The following is a 23,200-nucleotide window of genomic DNA, read 5'->3' as shown; positions in this document are numbered from 1 at the left end:
TTCTTTTTGGACGCTCCTGCTTTTCTAATGAGATAACCGGACGAATGAACAGGTATTGGTATATTAAAAAAAGGTTAGCTTTTAATCCTTCCGATATGAGGATTGGCGTACGTTAGGTTAGTCCTTAGTGTTAATTCTTGTCTCATTCGACTTTAATAATATATTTGTTTTTGTCAGTTAAGCTAATGTGCAAAGTGTTGCCTTGCATTTTCAATGTTATTTAAAAAATCATGTCATCCACACATTTGTCCAGTGGAAGATTAAATATTGGGTTGATTCAGGAGCAGGCTAGAAAGCAATTACTTTGTCTACTTGAAAAATGCGACGGGCCAAAAGTATATATTTCATTTAAATTACTTTTATCTGACGTTTTACAATCTTTATTTGAATATTTAAATAATTTTAGGCAATTATTTGGGACGAATCCCTTGGTGGTCCTATGGGTCTTGTTGCGAAATATGATATACTTCAAGAGCACGAAGTTATTAAAATGTATCCATTGGTAGGTGGTCGCCTGCCACCTGCCGATGTCACTAATGTAATTTTTATTACCAGGCCACATTTAAATCTTATGGATTTAATCGCCCAAAATATTCATGGGTAATAAATTGCATATTTTTAAGAGTGCGTCGCACTTATTTGCTCCGATGTCAATATAAAAAATACTATTATTGCTTTTAGCGAAGAAGGTAGTAGGCAACGAAAAGAATTTCACATATTTTTTGTACCACGGAAAAGCTTGCTCTGCGAGAAGAAACTTCAAAACCGCGGGGTGTTTGGAAATTTTACTTTAATCGAAGAATTTCCATGTGATCTATTCCCATTCGATAATGATTTAATTTCAATGGAATTAAGTAATGCATATCGTGAATTTCATTTAGAAAATGATCCTACTTGTTTGTATCAAGTTGCACAAGCCATACAGAATATACAAAGACTTTATGGAAAAATTAATAGAGTTACTGGGAAAGGGCCGGCTGCGAGTAAAGTTTGGGATTTAATGCAAAGACTAAGTAGAGAAACGGAAGATCCAAAAGTAAATAATACTCAGATGCCAGTTATCGAACACTTGCTATTACTTGACAGATCGGTGGATTTATTATCTCCTTTAGTGACACAGTTAACTTACGAAGGCTTAATCGATGAGATGTTTGGCATTAATAACAGTAAGTTTAAAATGTATTAATCTTATTTGTATCGATGTAAAACTGCATAAAACTAATGAAGTAAATAATTTTAATTTCATAGCTACAGTAAAATTACCAGCAGAGAAATTTTTAAATTCTGATGAATCGCCAACTGTAATGTCCCTTGAGAAAAAGAAGCAACAGATTATTCTCAATTCAGGAGAAGAATTATTTGCAGAAATTCGGTATTCAATTTTATTACTTTCTTCATCTTTTTTTTTTTTTTTTTCTTTATTTTTTGTTTATACCGCCTTTAAAAGTACTTTTAAAAATCTAAAGTATAAATATATTTTTATTTACATTTAAATGTTTATGTGTTGTATACATTTAATTAAAATCGATCTATTTAGAGATAAGAATTTTAATGGAGTTGGCCCAGTTCTTAGCAGAAAGGTAAAAGTTATTTCATCGCAATTTGATGAGAGACATGGCGATAAAAGTGTACAAGAAATTAAACAATTTGTAGCAAAATTACCTCATATGTTAGCAACTAAACAATCTTTAGTTAAACGTATGCAATTACAGCTAATCATATTATTAATTCATAAACAGTCTGTGATAATTAGAATTTGAAATTATTTAGCTACTATTTCATTTTTAGACACAACGATAGCAGAAATGATTAAAGAAATAAGCGATTCTAATAGTTTTCTGGAAACGTTACAAGCTGAACAGGAACTTTTAAATTGCATTGATACGGATAAGCCAAATCCTTACATTGAAGATTTAATTGCACAACAGGAACCACTTATGAAAGTCCTAAGGCTTTTGTGCATTCAGTCGATTACTAATTCTGGCTTTAAACAAAAACTTCTCGATTATTATAAAAGGGAAATTGTACAAACATATGGTTTTCAGCATTTGCCAACATTATTGAATTTAGAGAAAGTTGGACTTTTAAAGGTTCAACAGTCGGTTAGACAGTATACGGTACTGAGAAAAGCTTTAAGATTGACAGTTGAGGATGAAAGTGAAATTGCACCAAAAGATATAAGTTACGTACATTCAATATATGCTCCTTTAAGTATTAGATTAGCGGAGCAGCTTGTGCAACCTGGAGGCTGGCAAGGATTAAACGATATTTTAGGACTTTTACCAGGACCTGCAATTTCGAATCTTTCTTCCAATTCAGCCTCGTCCGGGAGAAGTAAGAAAACTCATTTTAGTTTGATTTACAAATCTTATAAATATAAGTAAAATCCATCTTAAGATCGATTTCTTACGAAGGAAGGGAAATCATGGCCTTATTATTTTTTGTAATGCGTTGCTAATTATTCAAGGTATATAGTAATTTATATTTAAGAATTTAATATTCTTCACTTTGACCTATTATTATTGGCTGATATAATGGAAAGCTTCAGGGGCATACAATTATTTGTTGATTAGATTCTTGGTAAATAAAATCAGATAGAACCGTTAGATGAATAATTGAACGATATAGTGAAGAGAAAGAAAGAAAAAAAATCGCATATAGAACAATTTTGTATTAAACTCGTACATTGAATGAATTAAAAAAATTAATTTCAGATACCTGTATATTAAAAAATAATTGTCTAAATTTGTAATTATAAATATAGCTCATTATATATTTAATAAACTGCTATAGATTGATGTCATTTTTATTTTTAGGAAATTCGATAACCAGTGAAGATTCGTCGTCGGAACCGCCAAAACTTATACTTGTATTTTTTATTGGAGGTTGTACATATGCAGAAATATCAGCCTTACGATTTCTTTCTCAACAAGAGGATTGTAAATATCATGCATAAAACATGTTATCATAATAAATATAAATAAAAATTAAAGATTGTTAAATTTTCAGTGAACGTTGAATTTGTAATAGGAACAACCAAATTAATCAATGGAACTACTTTCCTTACTTCATTAACGGCAGATATGTTATCGAATTAATATTTAATTAACGTATTTTTATAATACAATAGCAAATTAATTTAGTTGCAATTACACTTGATATGTTCTTTATTAAAAAAAAAAAAAAAGAAGAATAATAAAAATATAGATAATAAAGTATCAGCGATGAAATAAAATATTAATAATAAACGCATTCATGAAGCGTTTGAAAAAATGAAATAATCAGAATATAATCATAAAATTGTACAGAAAATAAATGTACTATTAATGAAGGGGATTGCATTGGATATTGTAAATTGTAATTATAATTTGAAGCCAATAATGTATTGTAAAAAAGATTATTCTTTGTTAACAGATTTAATTAATTTAAGATTCAAATATCTAAAATTATAAATTATTTAAAATGTTATTATATTATAGTTATTAATAATTATTATTTACTGCATGATTATTTTTTATAATTATTTGTAAGATCTTAAATGTGAAACATGAGAAAAGTATCGTAATAAAAAATAATGTGTATTTATTGATTGAATTGAAGATGTTTTTATTTTCCAAATGAAAGCACCGATTCTAGGTATATTGCGCGGACTCTTTCCAATGAAATTTTTATTCGAATATTATTAGTTTCAAGCAAATTGAGAAAAATAAATTTTATATTGTTTTATTGTTTAGAAAATAATGGCGTTAAGGAAGAGAAATATATCAAGCAACTAAAATATCTGAAAAACAGAGCTTGAATCGTTAAAAATGTGCTTTTTAAACGAGAAAAACACGAAAAAAAAAACAACGAAATATTATCTTCGTTTATTGCGAGTGTAATGATTAAATCTTAATACTATCGTTGTGAAACAATGTGGCTGAGTACGGGACGGCATTTGTTTTATTTTTATTTTCTTCCATGTAATATCCAATGTCAACGTTAAAATCTTCGATATTACTTTCAATCTTACTCCAAGATCATCACTATATATATATATATAGATTATGTCGATAATTTTTTTCCTTTTCATTCATAACGGATTCCATTTAATAATAATAATAAAATTTCGGCTCATCTAATCTATCGAATGCTTAATGCATAGATACGCACGAAGGATTAGACGCGACGTCCACGAGATGCATATTCTCGCTCTCCTTGGTTTTCATAAATTTTCATCTGAAATTCATCTGAACTTTAAAATAATCAGCTGATTAAGTAAAGTAACCCCGACCGCTAAAGGAAGCTATTTGTATTATTGGATAAGTGCATTTAAAATGTCGCGCACTTATGTTTTCATAATAACGAGAGAGTCCAACACGTTAAGTGCATAAGGTGTTCTGAAAAACTTATGTTATTACATTATTAAGCCGCAGCTTGTGTCGCAGCAACACAACGCCATACCAATGACAATCTATATTGACAAGTCTATGGATTAATCGATATAAATATGATGATTGTTTTGCTGTAATAATTGTGGCGCCAATTTGTCAATTTTTATATAAAAAGGCCATTTTTATGGATAAATCGTCGTAAAAATGCCGGCCTTCCTCAAACACATTGAGGTAGAGAACTTCAAGTCTTATAAAGGTAGACTGGTTATTGGACCTCTGAAATCATTCACCGCTGTAATCGGTCCAAATGGATCCGGTAGGTTATGTTTGTGTTTGTTAATAAAATTCATTAATTCTAATCGTTAAAGCCATAAGGACATTATGTTACTTTATATTGTTAGGAAAATCAAATTTTATGGATGCCATCAGTTTTGTTATGGGCGAGAAGACCAGCAGTTTACGAGTCAAACGATTTAACGAACTCATACATGGGGCATCGATTGGAATGCCCGTTGCACGAAGGTAGATTTTTATTTCATTATAAAAGGTGCATTGGCGAAGAAATAATAAATGGCCTGCTACCGTTAAGGATTGAATTTGAAAAATTAAGATTTTACAAACTTATCTCATCTTAATTTATGGAAGCGCAAGAAAGGGATATTTCATACGTAATTTATAAATACAAAGCGCTATAATTTTATATATGCTTTATTGGTAAACTTAATAATAGTGGGGCTTTAATATAATAATCTTAATAATAAATGTGACATTCTCAAGAATGTTGTGCAGAATGTATTAATTATATCTATTATCTATTAATTTCTATATTATGTTCTATATAAATGTGAAATATTACGACGCTTGTAATTTGACGAGCATTTACAAAATAGTAAATTACAAAAAAATACTTTTTAGTGCATCGGTGACTGCGGTTTTTGAATTAGAAGATGCTTCGGAAAAAAGTTTTATGCGCTCTGTTCATGGCTCGTCGTCGGAACATCGTATAAATGGAAGTGTAAGTTATTAGTTATTCTATACATTGTTTTTATTTAGATAGTTATTATATTTAATATTAATTTGTATGAATTCAAATAATGGCATAGTTAATTATATTTTACAATTTTTACTTATAATTGAAGTATCTATGAATAAACGAATAAATAAATGAATTCCACGATTGAGAATTTTCGTCGATTTTTTACAACTGTTTTAAAGACATTTAAAAAGTCAATCTATATTTTCCATTTGAAATACAATTATAAAAACAATTTGTCTGATCCGGCAACCTTTTTTAATGATACTACTGATGAATATTAATTTTTTAGGTGGTTACGAGTCAAGTTTACTTAAATGAATTAGAGCAATTAGGAATAAATGTTAAAGCAAAAAATTTCCTAGTTTTTCAAGGTGCTGTTGAATCAATAGCCATGAAAAATCCTAAAGAAAGAACTGCACTTTTTGAAGAAATAAGTAATTCTGGCGCTTTGAAGGCGGAATACGAACGGTTAAAGACGGAAATGCTAAGAGCCGAAGAAGAAACACAATTCTCTTATCAAAAGAAAAAAGGAATAGCCGCAGAGAGAAAGGAGGCCAAACTTGAAAAAGAAGAAGCAGAAAAGTATCAACGTTTAAAGGAAGAATATGTAGAAAAACAGGTGGAGCTGCAACTATTTCGCCTTTTTCATAATGAAAAAGAAATAGAGAACTTTGAAGTATCATTAAAGAAGAAACAGCATGAAATTGAAAAGCAAGAAAAGAAACGCGAGAAAGCTGATGAAGTATTGAAAGAGAAGAAAAAGGAATCTGGTAAATTGGGACGTGACTTGGCCAAAATTGAGCAAGATATACGCGAAGTAGAAGTTGAAATTACAAAGAAACGACCCGCCTTCATTAAAGCAAAGGAGCGTGTTGCTCACATGCAAAAAAAATGTGAATCGGCAAAAAAATCATTGGCACAATCTCGCGTTGCCGACGAAGCTCATAAAAAGGATATAAATGAGCTTTTAGAGGAGCTTCGTCAAGTCGAGGAAACTAAATCGACGTACGAAGCTGGTATTGCAGCACAGTCCCAATCTCAAGGTCGTGATGTTCAATTAGAAGATGAGCAGGTAAAAGAATACAATAGCTTGAAGGAGGAAGCTGGTAAGCAATCGGCAAGATATACTCAAATGCTTGATTCAATCAATCGAGAGCAAAAGTCTGACCAGGACAGATTAGATAATGAAGGACGGAAGAAAACTGAAATAGAAAATAAAATTAAACAAAAAGAGCATATGCTCGAAGAGGCTACAAAACGTATTGAAAAATTAGAGGAGCACATTCGTACTTCGGAAGCTGCATTAGAAGATCAGAAAAAGTTACGCGTAGATTTGCAAAGTGATGTTGGTAGTTCAAAAGATAAGATTCAAGAACTACAACGAGAGCTAGAAAATATTTCAGAACAGTTAGGAGATGCTAAAGTCGATAAGCATGAAGTATCAAGAACAAAAAAGAAAACAGAAATTGTTGAAAATTTCAAAAGGCTGTTTCCTGGAGTGGTAAGTTTGGAAATATTATTAACTTTCCGAAATTTCTTTTATAATCCTTTACAATCACTTTAAACATTTTTTATTGCATTTCTTTATTAATTTGTGTTTATTCATCAGTAATTTAACTAAATAGTGAAATAATTAGTGAATCTCTAATTCTTAGATAATGTGAACTAACAAGTCATAAATTACCTTATAAATGCATTTTTACACTTGTACATATATTTATTTATTTATTGCCTATTTGTTGCTAATTTATTTTTCCTTATTAATTATTAAGTAAATAAGTCAATATTAAAAAATTTGTTTATTTACGCAATTCGTATGTTACTTTAGTACGATCGGATGTATAATATGTGCGAGCCAATTCACAAAAGATATAATGTCGCTATTACTAAAGTCCTTGGGAAGTATATGGAAGCTATTGTTGTGGATACAGAAAAAACTGCAAGACAATGTATTCAGTATCTGAAAGAACAGTATCTTGAACCTGAAACATTTTTGCCTTTAGATTATATACAAGCCAAGCCATTGAAAGAGCGTCTCAGGTAACTTTATCCGTCTTCTTTTATGCTCTTTTGTGCTTTAAAGTAAAAAGTAATTGATAATGGAATTACATTGCAACTCGTATACTGTGAAAGTAACAATTCTCAATACTTTTGTTTCATAGGAATATACAAGAACCAAAAAATGTAAAGTTATTGTACGATGTGTTGCGTTTCTCTCCGAAGGATATCGATCGAGCAGTTTTATTTGCAACAAATAATGCTTTAGTCTGCGAAACTCCCGAAGATGCTAATAAAGTAGCTTATGAAATGGATAAGAAAGCGAGATACGATGCAAGTATTTTTTTTAAGCGATATAGTGCAATTATTGCGAATGCTTTTAAAATAAATCGATTGTATATTTAAAATGTTTTTAGTGCGTGGCTCTTGATGGAACGTTTTATCAAAAAGCAGGTATTATTTCCGGCGGTAGCTTGGATTTAGCCAAAAAAGCCAAGAGATGGGATGAAAAACAAATGTCTCAATTGAAAGCTCAAAAGGTAAATAAAATATTCTGATGTAATTACACAAAATTTTCACTGTATTCATAAGATTTCCTTTTAATTGTACAGGAAAAATTGACGGAGGAACTTAGAGAAGCCTTAAAGAAATCACGGAAAGAGTCAGAATTAAATACCATAGAATCACAGATTCGTGGTTTAGAAACCAGATTAAAATATAATAAAAGTGATTTAACGGCTACGGTAATATTTAAAAAAAAAAAGTTTTTTTATTTTATTTTTTTTTTTTAATTTTATTGTGACATAGATGTTTCTAAATAAATGTATTACTTTTAGAAGAAACAAATCGCCGAGTTAAAAGGAGAATTGGAGAAGCTGCAAAGCGAACTTGACAAATTTGGAGTAAATTGATAAATTTAACTATTTTTATTTGGTAAATATTTCAATAATTCTAACGTAAATTATTCCTTTAATTAGCCAACGATATCAGCTATTGAGAAAACGATGGCCGAACGCGATCAAGAAATTCAAAATATCAAAGAGAAAATGAATAATGTCGAAGATGACGTTTTTACCAGCTTCTGTGAATCTATAGGCATTTCAAATATTCGTCAATACGAAGAGCGAGAATTAAGGTATGTTTAATAATTATTAAATATACGCTTTTTATAAGCTAATAATTGATTATTGATTATTGATTATTGATTATTGACATTTTAGATCACAAGAAGAGAGAGCCAAAAAGAGAATGGAATTTGAAAACCAGTGTAATCGTATTCAAAATCAATTAGACTTTGAAAAGCAACGTGATACCGAAAGTATGTTTCCTCTATTTTATAAATGATCTGTAATTAAATTAAGATTTAAATTAATTAAATTCAGGCAATGTCTTGAGGTGGGAGCGCGCAGTTCAAGATGCCGAGGACAAATTAGAATCCGCCAAACAGACAGAAAAGAATCAAAAGGCCGAAATTGAGAATGATGAGACGCAAATGGAACAGCTCAAGTCAGCTCGAAATGCTAAGAAAATGGAAGTGGATCAAAAAGACGAAGAGATAGGAAAATGTAGGCGCGAAGTCGGCGCTATAGCAAAAGATATTCAGGCAGCTAATAAGCAACTTAATTCCATAGAAAATAAAATTGAGCAACGTAAAAGCGAACGTCATGCGATTTTAATGCACTGCAAGGTGACAATATTACATAATTTGTAGAATTATAGATAAAATTTTAAAGCTTGATTTATTTGAATAAATAACTTTAAACTCGATAAATATAACATTAAAAAGTCTGTATTTTTAACATTATATTAATTGAAATTATTCATATTCTAATTTTTTTTTTAAATTATAATCAATCATTATGAACCATTGAGTATGGAATTCATAAATAATTAGCGCATAATAGCTTACTAATAATTAAAGTAATAATTATATGTTTTAGATGGAAGATATTGCTATTCCAATGCTTCATGGAAATATGGAAGACATTGCTGGAGATGCGAGTACAGTTATAAATGAAACAAACAGTGACACTAGTGTTAGTACACAGAAGCAATATGAAAGAGAAAGTCGCATAACAATAGATTATTCATCATTGCCAGATAATTTGAAGGATATTGATGAAGAGGACCTAAAGAAAACGACAGATAAATTAACAAAAGTTATCAATGAATTACAAAATACTATACAGCGCATTCAAGCTCCAAATATGAAGGCAATTCAAAAATTATATCTAGCGAAAGAGAAGCTACAAGAAACCAATGAAGAATTTGAGCAGTTACGTAAGAAAGCCAAGAAGGCAAAAACACAATTTGAAAAAGTTAAAAAAGAGAGATATGATAGGTTTACAACTTGTTTTGAACACGTTTCGAATGAAATCGATCCAATTTACAAGGTATAAACAAAAATTTATATCTATATTTTTAACGTTTGTCGAAAATTTTTTTTAATTTAAAATATTATACTGTTATTTTTCATTATAATAATTATTTTATAAAACATTTTATAAGACATAAATATTAATGGATAATATGTTTTTTAAATGTTTAAATGTTTAAAGCTGATTTTTGTAAAGCAGTATTTACTTAGTTATAATTAATTAAATATTTCTTCAAAAAAAAAGAAAAGATTTTCCTCTTCTACAATACGATAATCTAAATATATGTTTGAGCCACATTGTTATGTATTTAAACATATGATATATGTTTATTTGTATGTATGTCTTTAATAATATAAAATAAAATTCTATCTGAAAAAGAAGACAATATATAGTTAACGCAAACTCAGCTATTTGTTTGTTTGTTGTTAATATATATATATCATTTTATTTTTTATACAACAAATATATTTAATAGAAATAATCGATCATTTATGTAATCAATTCATTGTTTTATATGTTGTTCTATGGTAGAGTTTAGCAAAAAATCAATCTGCTCAAGCCTTCCTTGGACCGGAAAATCCTGAAGAGCCTTACTTGGATGGTATTAATTATAATTGTGTTGCACCTGGAAAACGATTTCAACCAATGTCCAATCTTTCTGGAGGTGAAAAAACTGTAGCAGCACTTGCTTTGTTATTTGCAATACACAGGTAAGACATAAAGAGATTGCTTTACGATGCAAAAATTTTAACAAGTACAATGTTTACACAATGTCTGTATTATACGATACAAGTTTATCCGGTTATTTAATTCATTTTGTCAATTTTAGTTATCAACCAGCTCCATTTTTTGTTTTGGATGAGATTGATGCTGCTTTGGACAATACAAATATTGGAAAAGTTGCTAGTTATATTAGAGATAAAACAAATTCTCTTCAGACTATTGTTATATCACTGAAGGAAGAATTTTATTCGCATGCGGATGCACTTATCGGAATTTGCCCTGATGTAAGTAGAGAAACTTTTTTATATACATACATATATATTAATGATGTGTATCAATATCAATATTTACAATAATTTTCTTTACAGGTTGGAGAATGCTTAGAAAGTAAAGTCTTAACTCTAGACTTGACCACATTCCCAACGCATGTTAGTTAGTGTGTATATTCTGAAAAACATTCAACAAACATTTTTCCCTTATATTGACCTTAAAATATTAAAATTTTGACAATGCGATTTATATATATATGTAGATGATAAATATGTTTTATTAAATTAAAATAATAGAAAGGAAATTATTTATTACATTATAAGAAGATATCATAAGGACAAGAATTGTTCGAGAATTTTCTAAGTTATTTTTACAAAGTGGATTATGAGAATTCACTTATATATTAGGACATCAAATTAAAATTCGTTATAAGTATATAATTTAACATTGTATAATGTAACTAATAAATTTATAAATCATTTTTATACATTGGTAATTTATCAAATTGAACAATATTCATTTATAGTTCAAATCAATTAATATTATGAAAAATGTCAATCTCATTTTGAACACTTAATTTCAAAAATACGTGAACTTGTTAATAATTATAGAATCATTCAAAATTTCAACTAAAATGTATAAAAACTATAAATCTCATATAAATAAATAAAAAGTATTTCGCTAAAATAAAGTATATTTTTATATTTATAAAGATTTTAGAATTATTTAAAATGAAATATGTATGGTATGTTGGAGAAGAATAACCGTTTAATATTAAGTATTTACTGTCTTAATGTTAAAGTTATCTTATAAAGTTAACGGACTATGTGTGTTCCTTTCTTACTTATCGCAATACTTTTAAAAATATTAATTAAACTTTTTTCCGCAAGAGGTCGAGCGTGTTTTTATTCATTAAAAGCTTTAAAAAACTTAATTACATCGCATTACATTCGAATCCTTTGCCACTCTCTACCTTCTCTTGGGAGAAAAATAAAGTAAAATTTTTTTCAAAAAAGTCATCAGAAAGTATTCTATTCAAAGTGCAAATTATGCCGAATTTCTCGCGATTAGAATTAAAGAACTTTAAGAGCTATAAGGATGAGGTTTGTATTAATTGGATGCAATTTTCTTCAATTATTGGACCAAATGGAGCAGGTAATATATTTTCAGTTTTTTTTTTTTTTTAATTTTTATTACTTATATTTATATTGTTCGGTCTTTTATAAAGTTTTTCACGTAGTTATTATTATTTCTAACAGAGTTGATCGATACATTTGTTTATTCTCGAAGTAATGTATGTAATGTCAATAAATTAATTTAATTGTTTTAATATCCTTATAAATCACAATAAATTTTTCCATTATAAAATAAAATACTAAAATTTTGTATAATTTTATAATAATTCGTAGGAGATTCGTAGATGATTATTGGTAAAAGAGATTTTATGCCCATAATAACGAATGTTATAATGCTATAATGAAGACTTTATTCCAAAAACTCTCGTAGCCGTAGAATTCAAAGAATTTTATCATACAAATTTCTTATGCGTTCCAAAATACAGCTTTTTCTCGCTATAAAGTACGCCCGGCCACTTGAGTATGGAGAATTCCAGCCATTATATCCTAATTTACATTAATTTATTTAATTATAGTGTGTTATTTAATAAATGTAATCTCAGAATAATATATCCATTAATTTCTTATTGAATAATAACAAAAGTCCGAGCCGAAAAATTCTTTTATGCATATGAAAACGTTTCAACTTTATTTTTATTCCATTTGCAGTTGATTAATTGAAACATTATAGGACTGGTTTAAACTTTTTATTTCCATTTTTATAATTAACGAGGCTCATTCGTTATATTGCATTTAGTTAATGTATGATTTTAAAAACTATTTATTTGATGTAATTGAAAATTTTTATCTAATATTTATATCTAATAAATATATAACTGTTTATACCTATTGGTAAACAATAAATTAGATAATTTGTAATAAAAAGGAAACGATTACATATATTATATATATATATATATAATGTATATAAAAAAAATTATAAAGTAAATGTTTAAACGATCATTTTATATTTATATACAAGATTCTTAAATGAATATGTTTAAATATTGTTTAATGTTAGACTAAAGTAGTCTAAAAAATTAATGGTTGATCTTAATTTTTAGGAAAATCTTCTATAGTAGATGCAATTGAATTTGCATTTTGTTTTCCACGTTATGATAAAATATCAATTCAGCGTCTTAAGGAGGATATCTGTAACAAATCCAATATTAAAGATAATGATAATTCAAGGTACAATAATAATTTCGAACATATTAATAAAATTATAAAAAAATATTTAACCGTGAAATTAATAAAATCATTCATCTATTTGCTTCCTTAATAGTTTAGCAACAATTATCATTTAATTATTTTATTTATTCGTATTATCTATATTTTTTATTAAAATGAATTTATTTTGTAAATTACTCGTAAATACTTGTAAATCAAAGGTAATTTTGCAATACTACAAGCTGGTCAAGTGTTTTTAATGAATTCAATAGAATTTCATTATTTGTAACTGAATTTACAGATTTATATCTACGATCGTCTCACATTTTATCAATACTTTAATAAGTCAGTTGGCTGCGAATAAAAATCATAAGCCATGTTTATTTAATTTATTCTAATGGAATTTCTTTATGCAAATATTTTTGAAAATTTGATATTAGATTAAAACATTCTGTTGCATTTTAAAATTTTTTTACAGCACTTTACACAATTTTAATAGAAATTTTGTATTAATTTTTTAAGTATAGTTGCTTACATATTGATGAATAAATTATATAATAGAAGTCAGAGAAATTTGATATATATTTGTTTACAGTACAGTAAAAATATTATTTTATTTATTTTACTCTAGTTTTAAATTATATAACTTTGTGTTTCATGAATTAAAAACAAATTTTTTATTCAAATAATGTATGCATTATGTGAATACTGACAATAAGAATGATGACTTAATAAAAAAGCGAAAGAAAAAAAATATATTTTTAAAATAACGAATGCAATATTGCATATTCATAATAAATTTTAAATATTGCATTTTTAATTTTTGCTTAATCAAAAATCATTAGGTGAGTAAAATTTTAATAATTATCGAATTATCCGATTACAAAATAAAGAGCTGTTCAAGCGTTTTAGTTTTAAATAATTAATTTTCACTTAAGATGGCATTTCCAATTTCATCTATAATGTACGTTATTCGCAGTACTTGATCACAATTTGTTTAATTGTCCAAGTTTTTGTGTTCATTGTAATTTAATATTATAATAAATTATGAAAAAATTATAAATAAATGTTTAAAAGTTTCCAATATTAAAAACTATGATAAACGTAATGTTTATATTATTATTTTATATTCTTTAGAACTTGGGTTAGATTGACACTTAATTTCAATGGAAAGGAAATAGTTTTTCAACGATCAGTTGATTACAATGACGCAATTTATATATACTCAATTAATAATACAGTAAGTGGATTAAATGGAATTTTGTTATATTATTTTTAATTATAAGAAACTTCAATCTATTTATTCATTAAACATAGGATGTAAATAGAAAGGATTACAAAGCACGAATGCTAGAATGTAATATAAATATTAAGGCAAATAATTTCTTGGTTCAACAAAATTCCATAGAAAATATTGCAATGAAAGGTACAAAAGAAAGATGTGAATTTTTTGAACACATATGTAATTCTATCGCCTACAAGGGTGAATATACGAGGTGAATTAATTATTTGTATGCTAATGAATATTTTTCATTCTATTATAAGATTATTCAATAAAATTTATTATAAGTTTAAGTAAAAAATTGCACCGAGCTCATCTTGACATAGAACAATTAAAAAAAGATCTAAACTTTCAATATAAATTAAAGAAGGAACTTTTAAAAACATCGAAAGAAACAGAAAAGTATGATAAATTACAGAGGGAATTAGTACGTGTGAATTATATTTCTCTCTTTTCAATGTGAATAATTATGTTTTAAAGAATAACATTTTAAATTATAGACTAAAACTGAATTTGATTATTATTTATTAAAATTGTATCAAATTGATAAAACTATCGATCAGTTTATTGAGAAACAAAACGAAGCCAAAATAAGCATAAATATTGCAGAAAAAATAAGACAATCTAAAGAAGATGCTTTAGTTATACTTAAAAATCAACTTAATAATCAAGAATCTTATCTAAAAAAAGTCGATGACGATTGTGAAAATGTTCGAGTTAAATTGTCAAAGTATTCATCAAAAATGTTAGAGCTTATACAAAAAAATTCACATTGTGAGGATAGTATAAAAAAAATTGAAAGAAATTTAAGTAAGGCCAAAAATATTGATAAAGCTCACGAAGAAAATATAAAAGACCTTAAACGCCAATATCACGATATTCAACAAAGTAAAAAAAATTATGAAAAATCTGAATCTCAGCACTGTTCACTTAAACTAAAAGACGAACAGGTAATTTATATTTTTCAATAACATTTTAATTTTATATAAAGTTTCATCAATTGTTTCTTTTTATGAAAAAAATTAAAAAAAAAAAAAAAAAAAAACGAAAGATTATCATAAAAAAGGCCGATTACTTTAACAATAATTATAATGATTATTTTAATAATATAAATAATAGGGTGTGTATTTTAAAGACTATACAAACATTTATTTTTCTTATGTATGAAAATTCTATTTGATATTATGAAATATTTAAAAATAGTTCATAAACTTAAATTACCAATGAATAAAATTTTATTATTGAATAAATTTTATTAATTGATGTACATTTAATTTATATTATATATTATTTTCATATGTCAATCAATTAATAAATAATTATTATATAAGAGTCTAAAAAATGAAATTTAATAACATAATAATTAAAAAAAAAGTATACATCACTGTAATAGTTAAAGCACTATACCCGCAATCAAATATAAATTGTTTTTAAAAATATAATTTTTGTACATATAATTTTCTACGTATATCAAATAATTAAATTGGTGTTATAATTTATATTATTTAATAATAATAATAATAATAATAACAACAACAACAACAACAACGTAAAATGGTGCTTTATTCATAACTTTTATTAATTTAGTGCTTTAATTTAACATTTTTAATTTAAATAATATTAATACTACTCGCCTATGCACATACATTTACGTACATATTATATTTGTGTATATTATATATTACTTACTCTTTAGTATGAAGAATATCTTAAATTAAAATCAGAAGCTCAAGAGAAATTTGCCAAACGAGTTGTGCTTTTTTATTCCATTGAAAGAGAACGGGATTCAATAAAAACTAGCATCGATGCAATTGATTACGAAACTAGGATAAAATTACTTTCCGAACAAATAAAGAGAGAAAAATCACAAATTAATCAAATAAATTTAGATATAAATGCGATTGATGAAAAAATAAAAGATAAAGAAATAATGGAAAATCAAATTGAAATAAGGAATAATAGTGTAGAAAAAGAATTAGAAGATTTGATAAAGGAAGTGAAGTATTTGAGCGTAGATATAAGCAGTTTGGAAAAAGATATTTGCGATAGTAATATATCGAAAGAAGAGAATAGAAAATTTAAAAGGAAAACAGATGTATTATTAAAATTAAAAGCTAATTTTCCAGGAGTTGTAAGTTTTATATTTTACTTTCAACAAAATTATTTTTAATAAAAATTAATTAGGTGCCGAAAATAAGAATAATTTTCTTTTCAGTACGATCGATTAAAAAATTTAAATAATGTTCGCGAAGAACGTTATCAGGTTTCAGTTATGAAGATTTTAGGTAAAAATATGGATAATATAGTTGTGGATAATAGATTTACTGCAATTGAGTGTATGAATTTTTTAAAAAGAACATACGAAGGTGATAAGTTTTCAACATTCGAAACATTCTTGCCTTTAGACTATATATCACGTAAAACAATTGACGATACGGTATTAAGGTAAAAATTTATATAAAAATATTAAATTTATTTGCAAATAAATGATTACAAGATATTATTTAAAGAAAAATTAAAGATGAAAGAAACACGAGACTCATATCTGATGTAATAGTTACTGAATCCGAAGAAATTAAACGGCTTCTATGTCATTTTTATAATATAGAAAATGTAATTGTTTGTGAGACCGATGACGAAGCTTCCGATCTTTCATTCAGAAAAAAACTTAATGTAAGGATTTTTATTTTAATGTAACGTAATTAATGAGTTTTTGTAAGAATAATTTATAAAGTAAATAATTCCATACAGTGCGTTTCATTAAACGGAACATACTATAAAAAGGATGGCCAATTTTCTGGTGGATTAGCTAATTTATTACAACAATTAAAGCAATGGAACTATAAAGAATACGAAGATCTAAAAGAAAAAAAGGTAAATTGTTTTGTTTAATTCTTGATAAATATAATAATATTGATACAGCATGAATGCATATATTTTTATGAATGTAAAGAGAATGAAAAGTAATTTACTACAAGAATTGCAAAAACAAATTACTGAAAAACAAAAATATAAGGATGAGTTGACGGTTGAATTAGAAGCGGTTAAAAGATGGTTAGAAACAAACTTAAGGCCTTTTATTGCAGTAAGAAAAATATTTTTTAATATTTATAGAATAAAATTATGTACTTGCAATTCTAATTGTGATTTTTGTTTTGTTTTTTTTTTGTTTTTTCAAGAAACACACAAATGAGCTGTTGATTAAAGAAAAGAGATTATCAGAATTAGAGAAAGAACTTGTTTCATTGAAAACTAATGTAAGAATAATTTGATATACCAATTAATTAAATTAAATATCTTATAATATGCTATCTTGTTCTTTAGCCGAATATTGCAAAGCTACAAAAAAAGTTAGACGATAAAAATAATGAATTAGAAAGAATGGAAAATGAGAAGAACCTAATTGAAGATAGAATATTTGCTAGGTTTTGTGATAAATTTCATATTGACAATATACGTCAATATGAACACGGGGACTTGAAGTAAATATAAGTATTTTGAATAAATTGTTAATACATCCAATTTTTATTAATATTCCTTGTTGTAGAAAATATAAAGAACGGATTGGACGAAAAAAAGAATATGAAATTCATTTGGATAAAATTAGTAATGAAATTGAATATGAAAAAAGTCGAAGTACAAAATGTAATCAATTATATTAAAAAGTTATCCTATATTATGCAAATCATTGTATATTGCTTGTTTATTCAATTTTATTGTGTTATATTGAAATTTCTTTAAATTTTCAGCCACCGTTCTTAATTTAGAGACTCAATTAAATGAATTAAAAGGTGTTCATAGTAATTTAAAGGAAAACGAGGATAAATTAAAAACATTAATCGATAAAAATAAAAGTTATCTAAAGGATAATGAATTAAAGTCATTAATGCAGAAAGTGGAGGAGATTAGGAAAGAAATCAAATTAGAAGGATTTCAATGTAAATCGATTAAGCGAGACGTAGAAGAATGGAATTCAACCATTTCAACGACACGTGTGAAGATTTCGAATCTTACGTTTAAAAAGCATAAAATACTTATGGACTGCAAGGTCATAATTCTTTCGTTTCACTGTTTATGATATTGGCAGTATAAATGATATGGTCGATTGATATTTTTAGATAAATAATATTAATATACCATTGCTGGAGGGAACAATGGATAAAGTACTATTAAAGCTCCCAGTAGATTCGATAATAACAGAAGCAAGTGAAAGTAGTAGTCGTCAGTCGAGTGATTCTCAGCTTAAAGAAAATGAACTTGAAATTGATTATATAATTATCAATAATTCAAATAAAAATCTAAACGAAGATGAATTAAGAACGGAAATTATATCTCTTAAAAATAAACAAAATGCTATTCGTGCAGAACTGCAATTATCATATCCAAAATTAAAGGTTTAAGGGTGTTTACAAAATTAAGATGTTATATTATTTTATAACGACAACATAAAATAATGACAAAAGCATTTTATATACTTCATAGGCAAAAGAGAATTTAAAATCAATCGAAGAGAAAATGAAAATCTTAAACGACAATTATAAAAAGAAGCGGGAAAAACTCGGAATTGTTAAAAAAAAATTTAACCAAGTAAAAAATCAGCGACGTCTTAAATTTAATGAATTTTTTAATTCTGTTGCCGAGCAAATTGATGGAATATTCAAAGTAAAAATTATTTTCATCCTTTGATAATTTATAAATACTAGTCACATAATAAATTATGTAAAATTAAAAATCTTAAATGCTTAGAATTTATACAAGAATCCAGCGGCTCAAGCATGTATTAATGTTGAAAATGTTGAAGAGCCTTATTTAGATGGTATCGAGTTTAGCTGCATAATTCCTAAAAAAAAATTTGTTCCAATGCAGAATTTATCTGGAGGTGAAAAGACAATGTCTGCCGTAGCTTTATTATTAGCCATTTATCGGTAGGACTTAAATTTTTAATAATAATTTTAACAACAATTTTTGTTTCATTAAATTATTAATGAATGACTTTGTAGGGTGAAACCCGCTCCATTTATTATTTTCGACGAGATAGATGCTGCTTTAGATAATGCTAATATAAATAAAATAGCGAATCATTTGTTGCAATTGAAGTCATCAATGCAAATCATTAATATTAGTCATCATGAACTACTTTCTAGTTGTGCAGATACAATAATTGGAATAAACATATCAGTAAGTGCAGATTAAATAAATAGGCCCGATAAATTTGTAAATAAAATTACTTATTTTGCTCGTAGCCCCGGACAAATTCGACCTACGTTGTACACGTGAAGCTTGGTCAATACCAAAAAAAAACCATAATATCAAAGTGCATTAAAAATACTTTGAAGGAAAAGCCTCAACTTTTAAAGGCTAGAATGGAGAATTACTCAATGGTGGAATAAAATTTTTCCTCGTGCTTGACGGTTATAAGAAAATTTCGTATAAAAAATTATTATTATTATACAATTTTTGTACAAACTTCGAAATATCAACTAATCTGTAAAAGTTGTATTAAACAGAAAAAAATTTAATACCTTCGATCTCATTTTACACGCAATAATCGATAATTTATTAATTTTGATGATTTTTTACACTTATTTTTTGGCCCAAATGATTATAGCTATTATTTGGCATTAGTATTTTAGTAATTGAATGCACATAATTATTATTAATCTATTACTTATTTACATTATAAATTATAGATTGTAATATTATATGTAATATCATATATATATATATATATATATATGATATTACATATAATATTACAATCTATAATTTATAATGTAAATAAGTATAATAAGAAGAAGAAGAAGAAGAAGAAGAAGAAGAATAAAAAGATGAATGATTTTATGATGTGTTAAAATAGCTTAGACCATACGATAGTCACGGGAATTAGTCCGCGGATTTCAGTTACATCATGCTTCATTGCCTACAAAAGAAAGACATCCTCGCTATTTTCGAAGTTATACGTAACATACACGCACCTCACACCATGACAAGATCGTTACAATTTCTCGCCTCGTCATCCAATACATCTTTCTTCATCTCCACATCATGATCGCGCGCGTCCTACTTCAAATCGGCAGTAGCGACCGACGCCCGCGCATACATACGATCTCCGACATACTCGTGGCCACTTACGTAGTCACGCAAAATGATAATTAAAATAAAGGGAACTTTCTTTTCACGCTCGTGCGTACGTTGGCTTAACGAGATGGAATTGCAACGAAGCGCACGATAGTTGTACTAGCTGGAAGTTGCGTGAGTAATATTCTTTTTTATGCGTGCACGCGGTTCAAATAATTTGAACTATGCGAAAATGATAATTCTGGCAGCTGAAAAATTTGTCGATCCTCGTTATTTTATATGTCACTTAAATCTCTGTCTCGGCCCTTAATCGATAAACTTCGTTATCAGAATATTCAATTGTTGTCCGAAGATTTTAACGTCAATGCCTCATTTTCAGCATTTTGCATGTTAAATGTATTTGTACGAAGATATTTAAAAAGCTTCTTCTTTTCTTCTTTTTTTGTTTGCTGTTGTTGCTCCAATACTATTATTATGTACTAAGTAATTAAACAGCAGCTAATTTTGTAAAAAAAAAAATAACAAAAAAAAAACAAGAAAAAAAATTCAATTTACTTTTATAAATTTACGCGAATACTAATACTTTTAATAAATAATTCAACATATCGTCAATAAAAAAATATGCGATGAACAGGCCAATTTTGTGAATCATATTTCGTGAATTTTATCTTCTTATAAGCTTGTTTGCGCAATTAAGGTTGAGAATGATTGGAAATGCTAACAGACTCGTTTCAGTAAAATTTATAATATTTTTTTTATTTATGAACATTTATTCGTATATCTTCATTTATAAATAAACTTATTTACAATGCGCATAGAAGTATTAAACGTACGTATTATGGCATAAAAATAATTCATATTTTGCACTTTCATAATAAACTTTTCGTCGGTCTGAGTATTTTTCTATTATCTTTTATAATTTATCTCGTCGATATATATATATTGTTCTATTTAGGATGACTTTTCAATTTTTTAATTCTAAAAAAATTTCATTAGCTTCCTAACTAATAATACTACAACTATAATGTAACTCTATACATTTTTCCATATAGTATTTTCTAAAAAATCCACTTTGAGTGAAAATGTATTTTTCGATTATTTAAATACGTTGTCGATAAATTAATTTGTCTAGTGAAAACAAAGTCCATCAATGCTTATGAGAAAATCATTTTACCAATTTCATGTCACGAGTAATGGCAATCGGATTTAATAAATGCAGTAATACTCTACATTTTTAGTAACTAGAATTTGAAATTAGTGTAATTAGGACATCTATCCATTATTGAAATATCTCTTCCCTAAGAACAAAAAGAATCTTCTTAGCTTATCTATTTATCTACTAATATAACTTGTATTTTTTTCGATGATCACAAAGCTCAACGATCAGCTCGGCCACTTTAGTGTACTTCAAATCTAAGTCATAAATCCCACTGTCCCGTTTTATTAATGAGTTAGCGCCGACAAAGAATGTAAATAACTCTGATTTATCGTGAACTTTAAGTCCTTAATACAGCATCCGAGGCTCCAAGAAACTATGCATCTGAAACTACTTAGAAATCTAGCTTCGTCATTGCGAGTCGTAATGTTCTAATGCGGTACAGAAAAAGAAAAAAAAAAAGATCAACCACTTGATTTATATACTACGTATTGGACGAGATTTTATCCCTCGTGTTATTTTAATAGTAACTAATAGTTACTAATTTTACGGCTAATAGTTTGTTTTTATTCCAGATACGTTACATTTAAAATGCAATCGAACATTACGTTTGCATACATTTATCTGTATATCGTACAAGCGATAAAATTATTTTATACTGTATTTTTAATCTAAGATAATTAGAACGAAGAAACAGCATTTAAAACACTCGTGTTTACTGAAATTAAATCTTTTTCTCTGTTTATATTGCATATACCACCGACACTCGCTATAATTTTACCATTGACGAATAGTGACAATTATATATAATAATTTATAAGAAAAAAAAAAAAAACAATTACATTTTTTTCTATATAATGGTAAAGAAAAAACAAACATTAGGCCGTCTATGCTGAATTTTATCATTGAAATTCAAATTATACAATTGAACGGAGAATGTAATGAAATAGTTGTTAAGTAAGCATTTTTGGTTCGTATAAATGACGTATCAGTCTCTCTTGGATATATTACTTATAAAACACTAAATGACGTTTAACGATACTTTTAATCCTATTTATAATCCAATTTAATAGTGTTATAGGAAATTTTAGATTTTAAAGAAGGAAACAGGAACGCCTACCCGCAATGCCGTACATCTCCTTTTTATTGTACGGAGGAGGAGAAGGAGGGGGTGGCTGGGGGTGGTTTGGGTGGTGGGGATGGGGAGGCCGTCGACAAGTCCAGTACCATATTGAAAACCATTGTGGGAAACATGGAACATATTAAAAGCGCCATATAATGCAAAATAGTACTCGGCATTGTTCGGGCATTAGACAAGTGCTGAGACACTGCGGCTCTAACACAAGTGTCAATAAACGTTTGGCGCTCGTGAAATCAAGAGAGACAGGAATGCACAGAGCACAATTTATCAATCGATTAATAATAATAAAAGTGAAATTCAACTTCCATCGATTGCTTGTCAATGGACATATAACTTACACTCGCACTTGCTCTTGCTTATGTCAAACATACCTAATCGCCGTAGAGCTGCAGATTCTCTTCCGTGTGACCCTAATTTCTTTTGCATCTCATAGCAACGACACATATACACTTGTCCACGTCTGCAAGGGCTTGGCTCTTC

General features: G+C 27.4%; 4 protein-coding genes across 4 annotated transcripts; all 4 read left to right on the top strand.

Annotated features, from left to right (window-relative positions):
* The first annotated feature begins 28 nt into the window (after window positions 1-28).
* car (vacuolar protein sorting-associated protein 33A) lies at window positions 29-3,138 on the top strand. The gene is made up of 8 exons (XM_011500024.1): window positions 29-335; window positions 407-600; window positions 682-1,166; window positions 1,249-1,372; window positions 1,538-1,698; window positions 1,789-2,334; window positions 2,817-2,939; window positions 3,010-3,138. Exons 1-8 carry the CDS (start codon window positions 231-233, stop codon window positions 3,096-3,098), a joined length of 1,827 nt encoding a protein of 608 aa, XP_011498326.1. The 5' UTR covers window positions 29-230; the 3' UTR covers window positions 3,099-3,138.
* A 1,221-nt stretch (window positions 3,139-4,359) lies between these two features.
* On the top strand, window positions 4,360-11,168 carry LOC105362563 (structural maintenance of chromosomes 1). Its single transcript, XM_011500023.1, has 16 exons — window positions 4,360-4,689; window positions 4,775-4,895; window positions 5,289-5,388; window positions 5,699-6,910; window positions 7,238-7,449; window positions 7,572-7,740; window positions 7,824-7,946; window positions 8,019-8,150; window positions 8,244-8,309; window positions 8,385-8,542; window positions 8,628-8,725; window positions 8,790-9,094; window positions 9,348-9,800; window positions 10,317-10,495; window positions 10,615-10,792; window positions 10,877-11,168. The coding sequence occupies exons 1-16, from the start codon at window positions 4,578-4,580 to the stop codon at window positions 10,943-10,945; spliced, it is 3,687 nt and encodes a 1,228-aa protein (XP_011498325.1). The 5' UTR covers window positions 4,360-4,577; the 3' UTR covers window positions 10,946-11,168.
* Window positions 11,169-18,180: 7,012 nt separating this feature from the next.
* On the top strand, window positions 18,181-18,745 carry LOC105362722 (structural maintenance of chromosomes protein 1B-like). Its single transcript, XM_011500208.1, has 2 exons — window positions 18,181-18,393; window positions 18,464-18,745. Exons 1-2 carry the CDS (start codon window positions 18,232-18,234, stop codon window positions 18,743-18,745), a joined length of 444 nt encoding a protein of 147 aa, XP_011498510.1. The 5' UTR covers window positions 18,181-18,231.
* A 121-nt stretch (window positions 18,746-18,866) lies between these two features.
* LOC105362562 (structural maintenance of chromosomes protein 1) lies at window positions 18,867-19,846 on the top strand. Its single transcript, XM_011500022.1, has 4 exons — window positions 18,867-19,007; window positions 19,092-19,270; window positions 19,346-19,523; window positions 19,589-19,846. Exons 2-4 carry the CDS (start codon window positions 19,206-19,208, stop codon window positions 19,733-19,735), a joined length of 390 nt encoding a protein of 129 aa, XP_011498324.1. The 5' UTR covers window positions 18,867-19,007; window positions 19,092-19,205; the 3' UTR covers window positions 19,736-19,846.
* The last annotated feature ends 3,354 nt before the right edge of the window (window positions 19,847-23,200 follow it).

Source organism: Ceratosolen solmsi, unplaced genomic scaffold (genome assembly GCF_000503995.2).
Source record: "Ceratosolen solmsi marchali unplaced genomic scaffold, CerSol_1.0 scaffold41, whole genome shotgun sequence".
Lineage (NCBI taxonomy): Eukaryota > Metazoa > Arthropoda > Insecta > Hymenoptera > Agaonidae > Ceratosolen > Ceratosolen solmsi.
The sequence above is the reverse complement of the archived record's forward strand: the minus strand, read 5'-3'. Positions and strand labels throughout refer to the sequence as shown.

What these genes read in the sequence shown, in the direction of transcription:
- car (XM_011500024.1), top strand. Translation starts at nt 231, where the DNA reads ATGTCATCCACACATTTGTCCAGTGGAAGATTAAATATTGGGTTGATT. An exon ending in AAAAATGCGACGGGCCAAAA is followed by an intron (nt 336 to 406) that starts GTATATATTTCA and finishes AAATAATTTTAG; the next exon opens with GCAATTATTTGGGACGAATC. An exon ending in GAATTATTTGCAGAAATTCG is followed by an intron (nt 1,373 to 1,537) that starts GTATTCAATTTT and finishes CGATCTATTTAG; the next exon opens with AGATAAGAATTTTAATGGAG.
- LOC105362563 (XM_011500023.1), top strand. Translation starts at nt 4,578, where the DNA reads ATGCCGGCCTTCCTCAAACACATTGAGGTAGAGAACTTCAAGTCTTAT. An exon ending in GCGAACTTGACAAATTTGGA is followed by an intron (nt 8,310 to 8,384) that starts GTAAATTGATAA and finishes TCCTTTAATTAG; the next exon opens with CCAACGATATCAGCTATTGA. An exon ending in AAATCGATCCAATTTACAAG is followed by an intron (nt 9,801 to 10,316) that starts GTATAAACAAAA and finishes GTTCTATGGTAG; the next exon opens with AGTTTAGCAAAAAATCAATC.
- LOC105362722 (XM_011500208.1), top strand. Translation starts at nt 18,232, where the DNA reads ATGCAGAAAGTGGAGGAGATTAGGAAAGAAATCAAATTAGAAGGATTT. An exon ending in AAATACTTATGGACTGCAAG is followed by an intron (nt 18,394 to 18,463) that starts GTCATAATTCTT and finishes TGATATTTTTAG; the next exon opens with ATAAATAATATTAATATACC.
- LOC105362562 (XM_011500022.1), top strand. Translation starts at nt 19,206, where the DNA reads ATGCAGAATTTATCTGGAGGTGAAAAGACAATGTCTGCCGTAGCTTTA. An exon ending in TTATTATTAGCCATTTATCG is followed by an intron (nt 19,271 to 19,345) that starts GTAGGACTTAAA and finishes ATGACTTTGTAG; the next exon opens with GGTGAAACCCGCTCCATTTA. An exon ending in TAATTGGAATAAACATATCA is followed by an intron (nt 19,524 to 19,588) that starts GTAAGTGCAGAT and finishes TTTTGCTCGTAG; the next exon opens with CCCCGGACAAATTCGACCTA.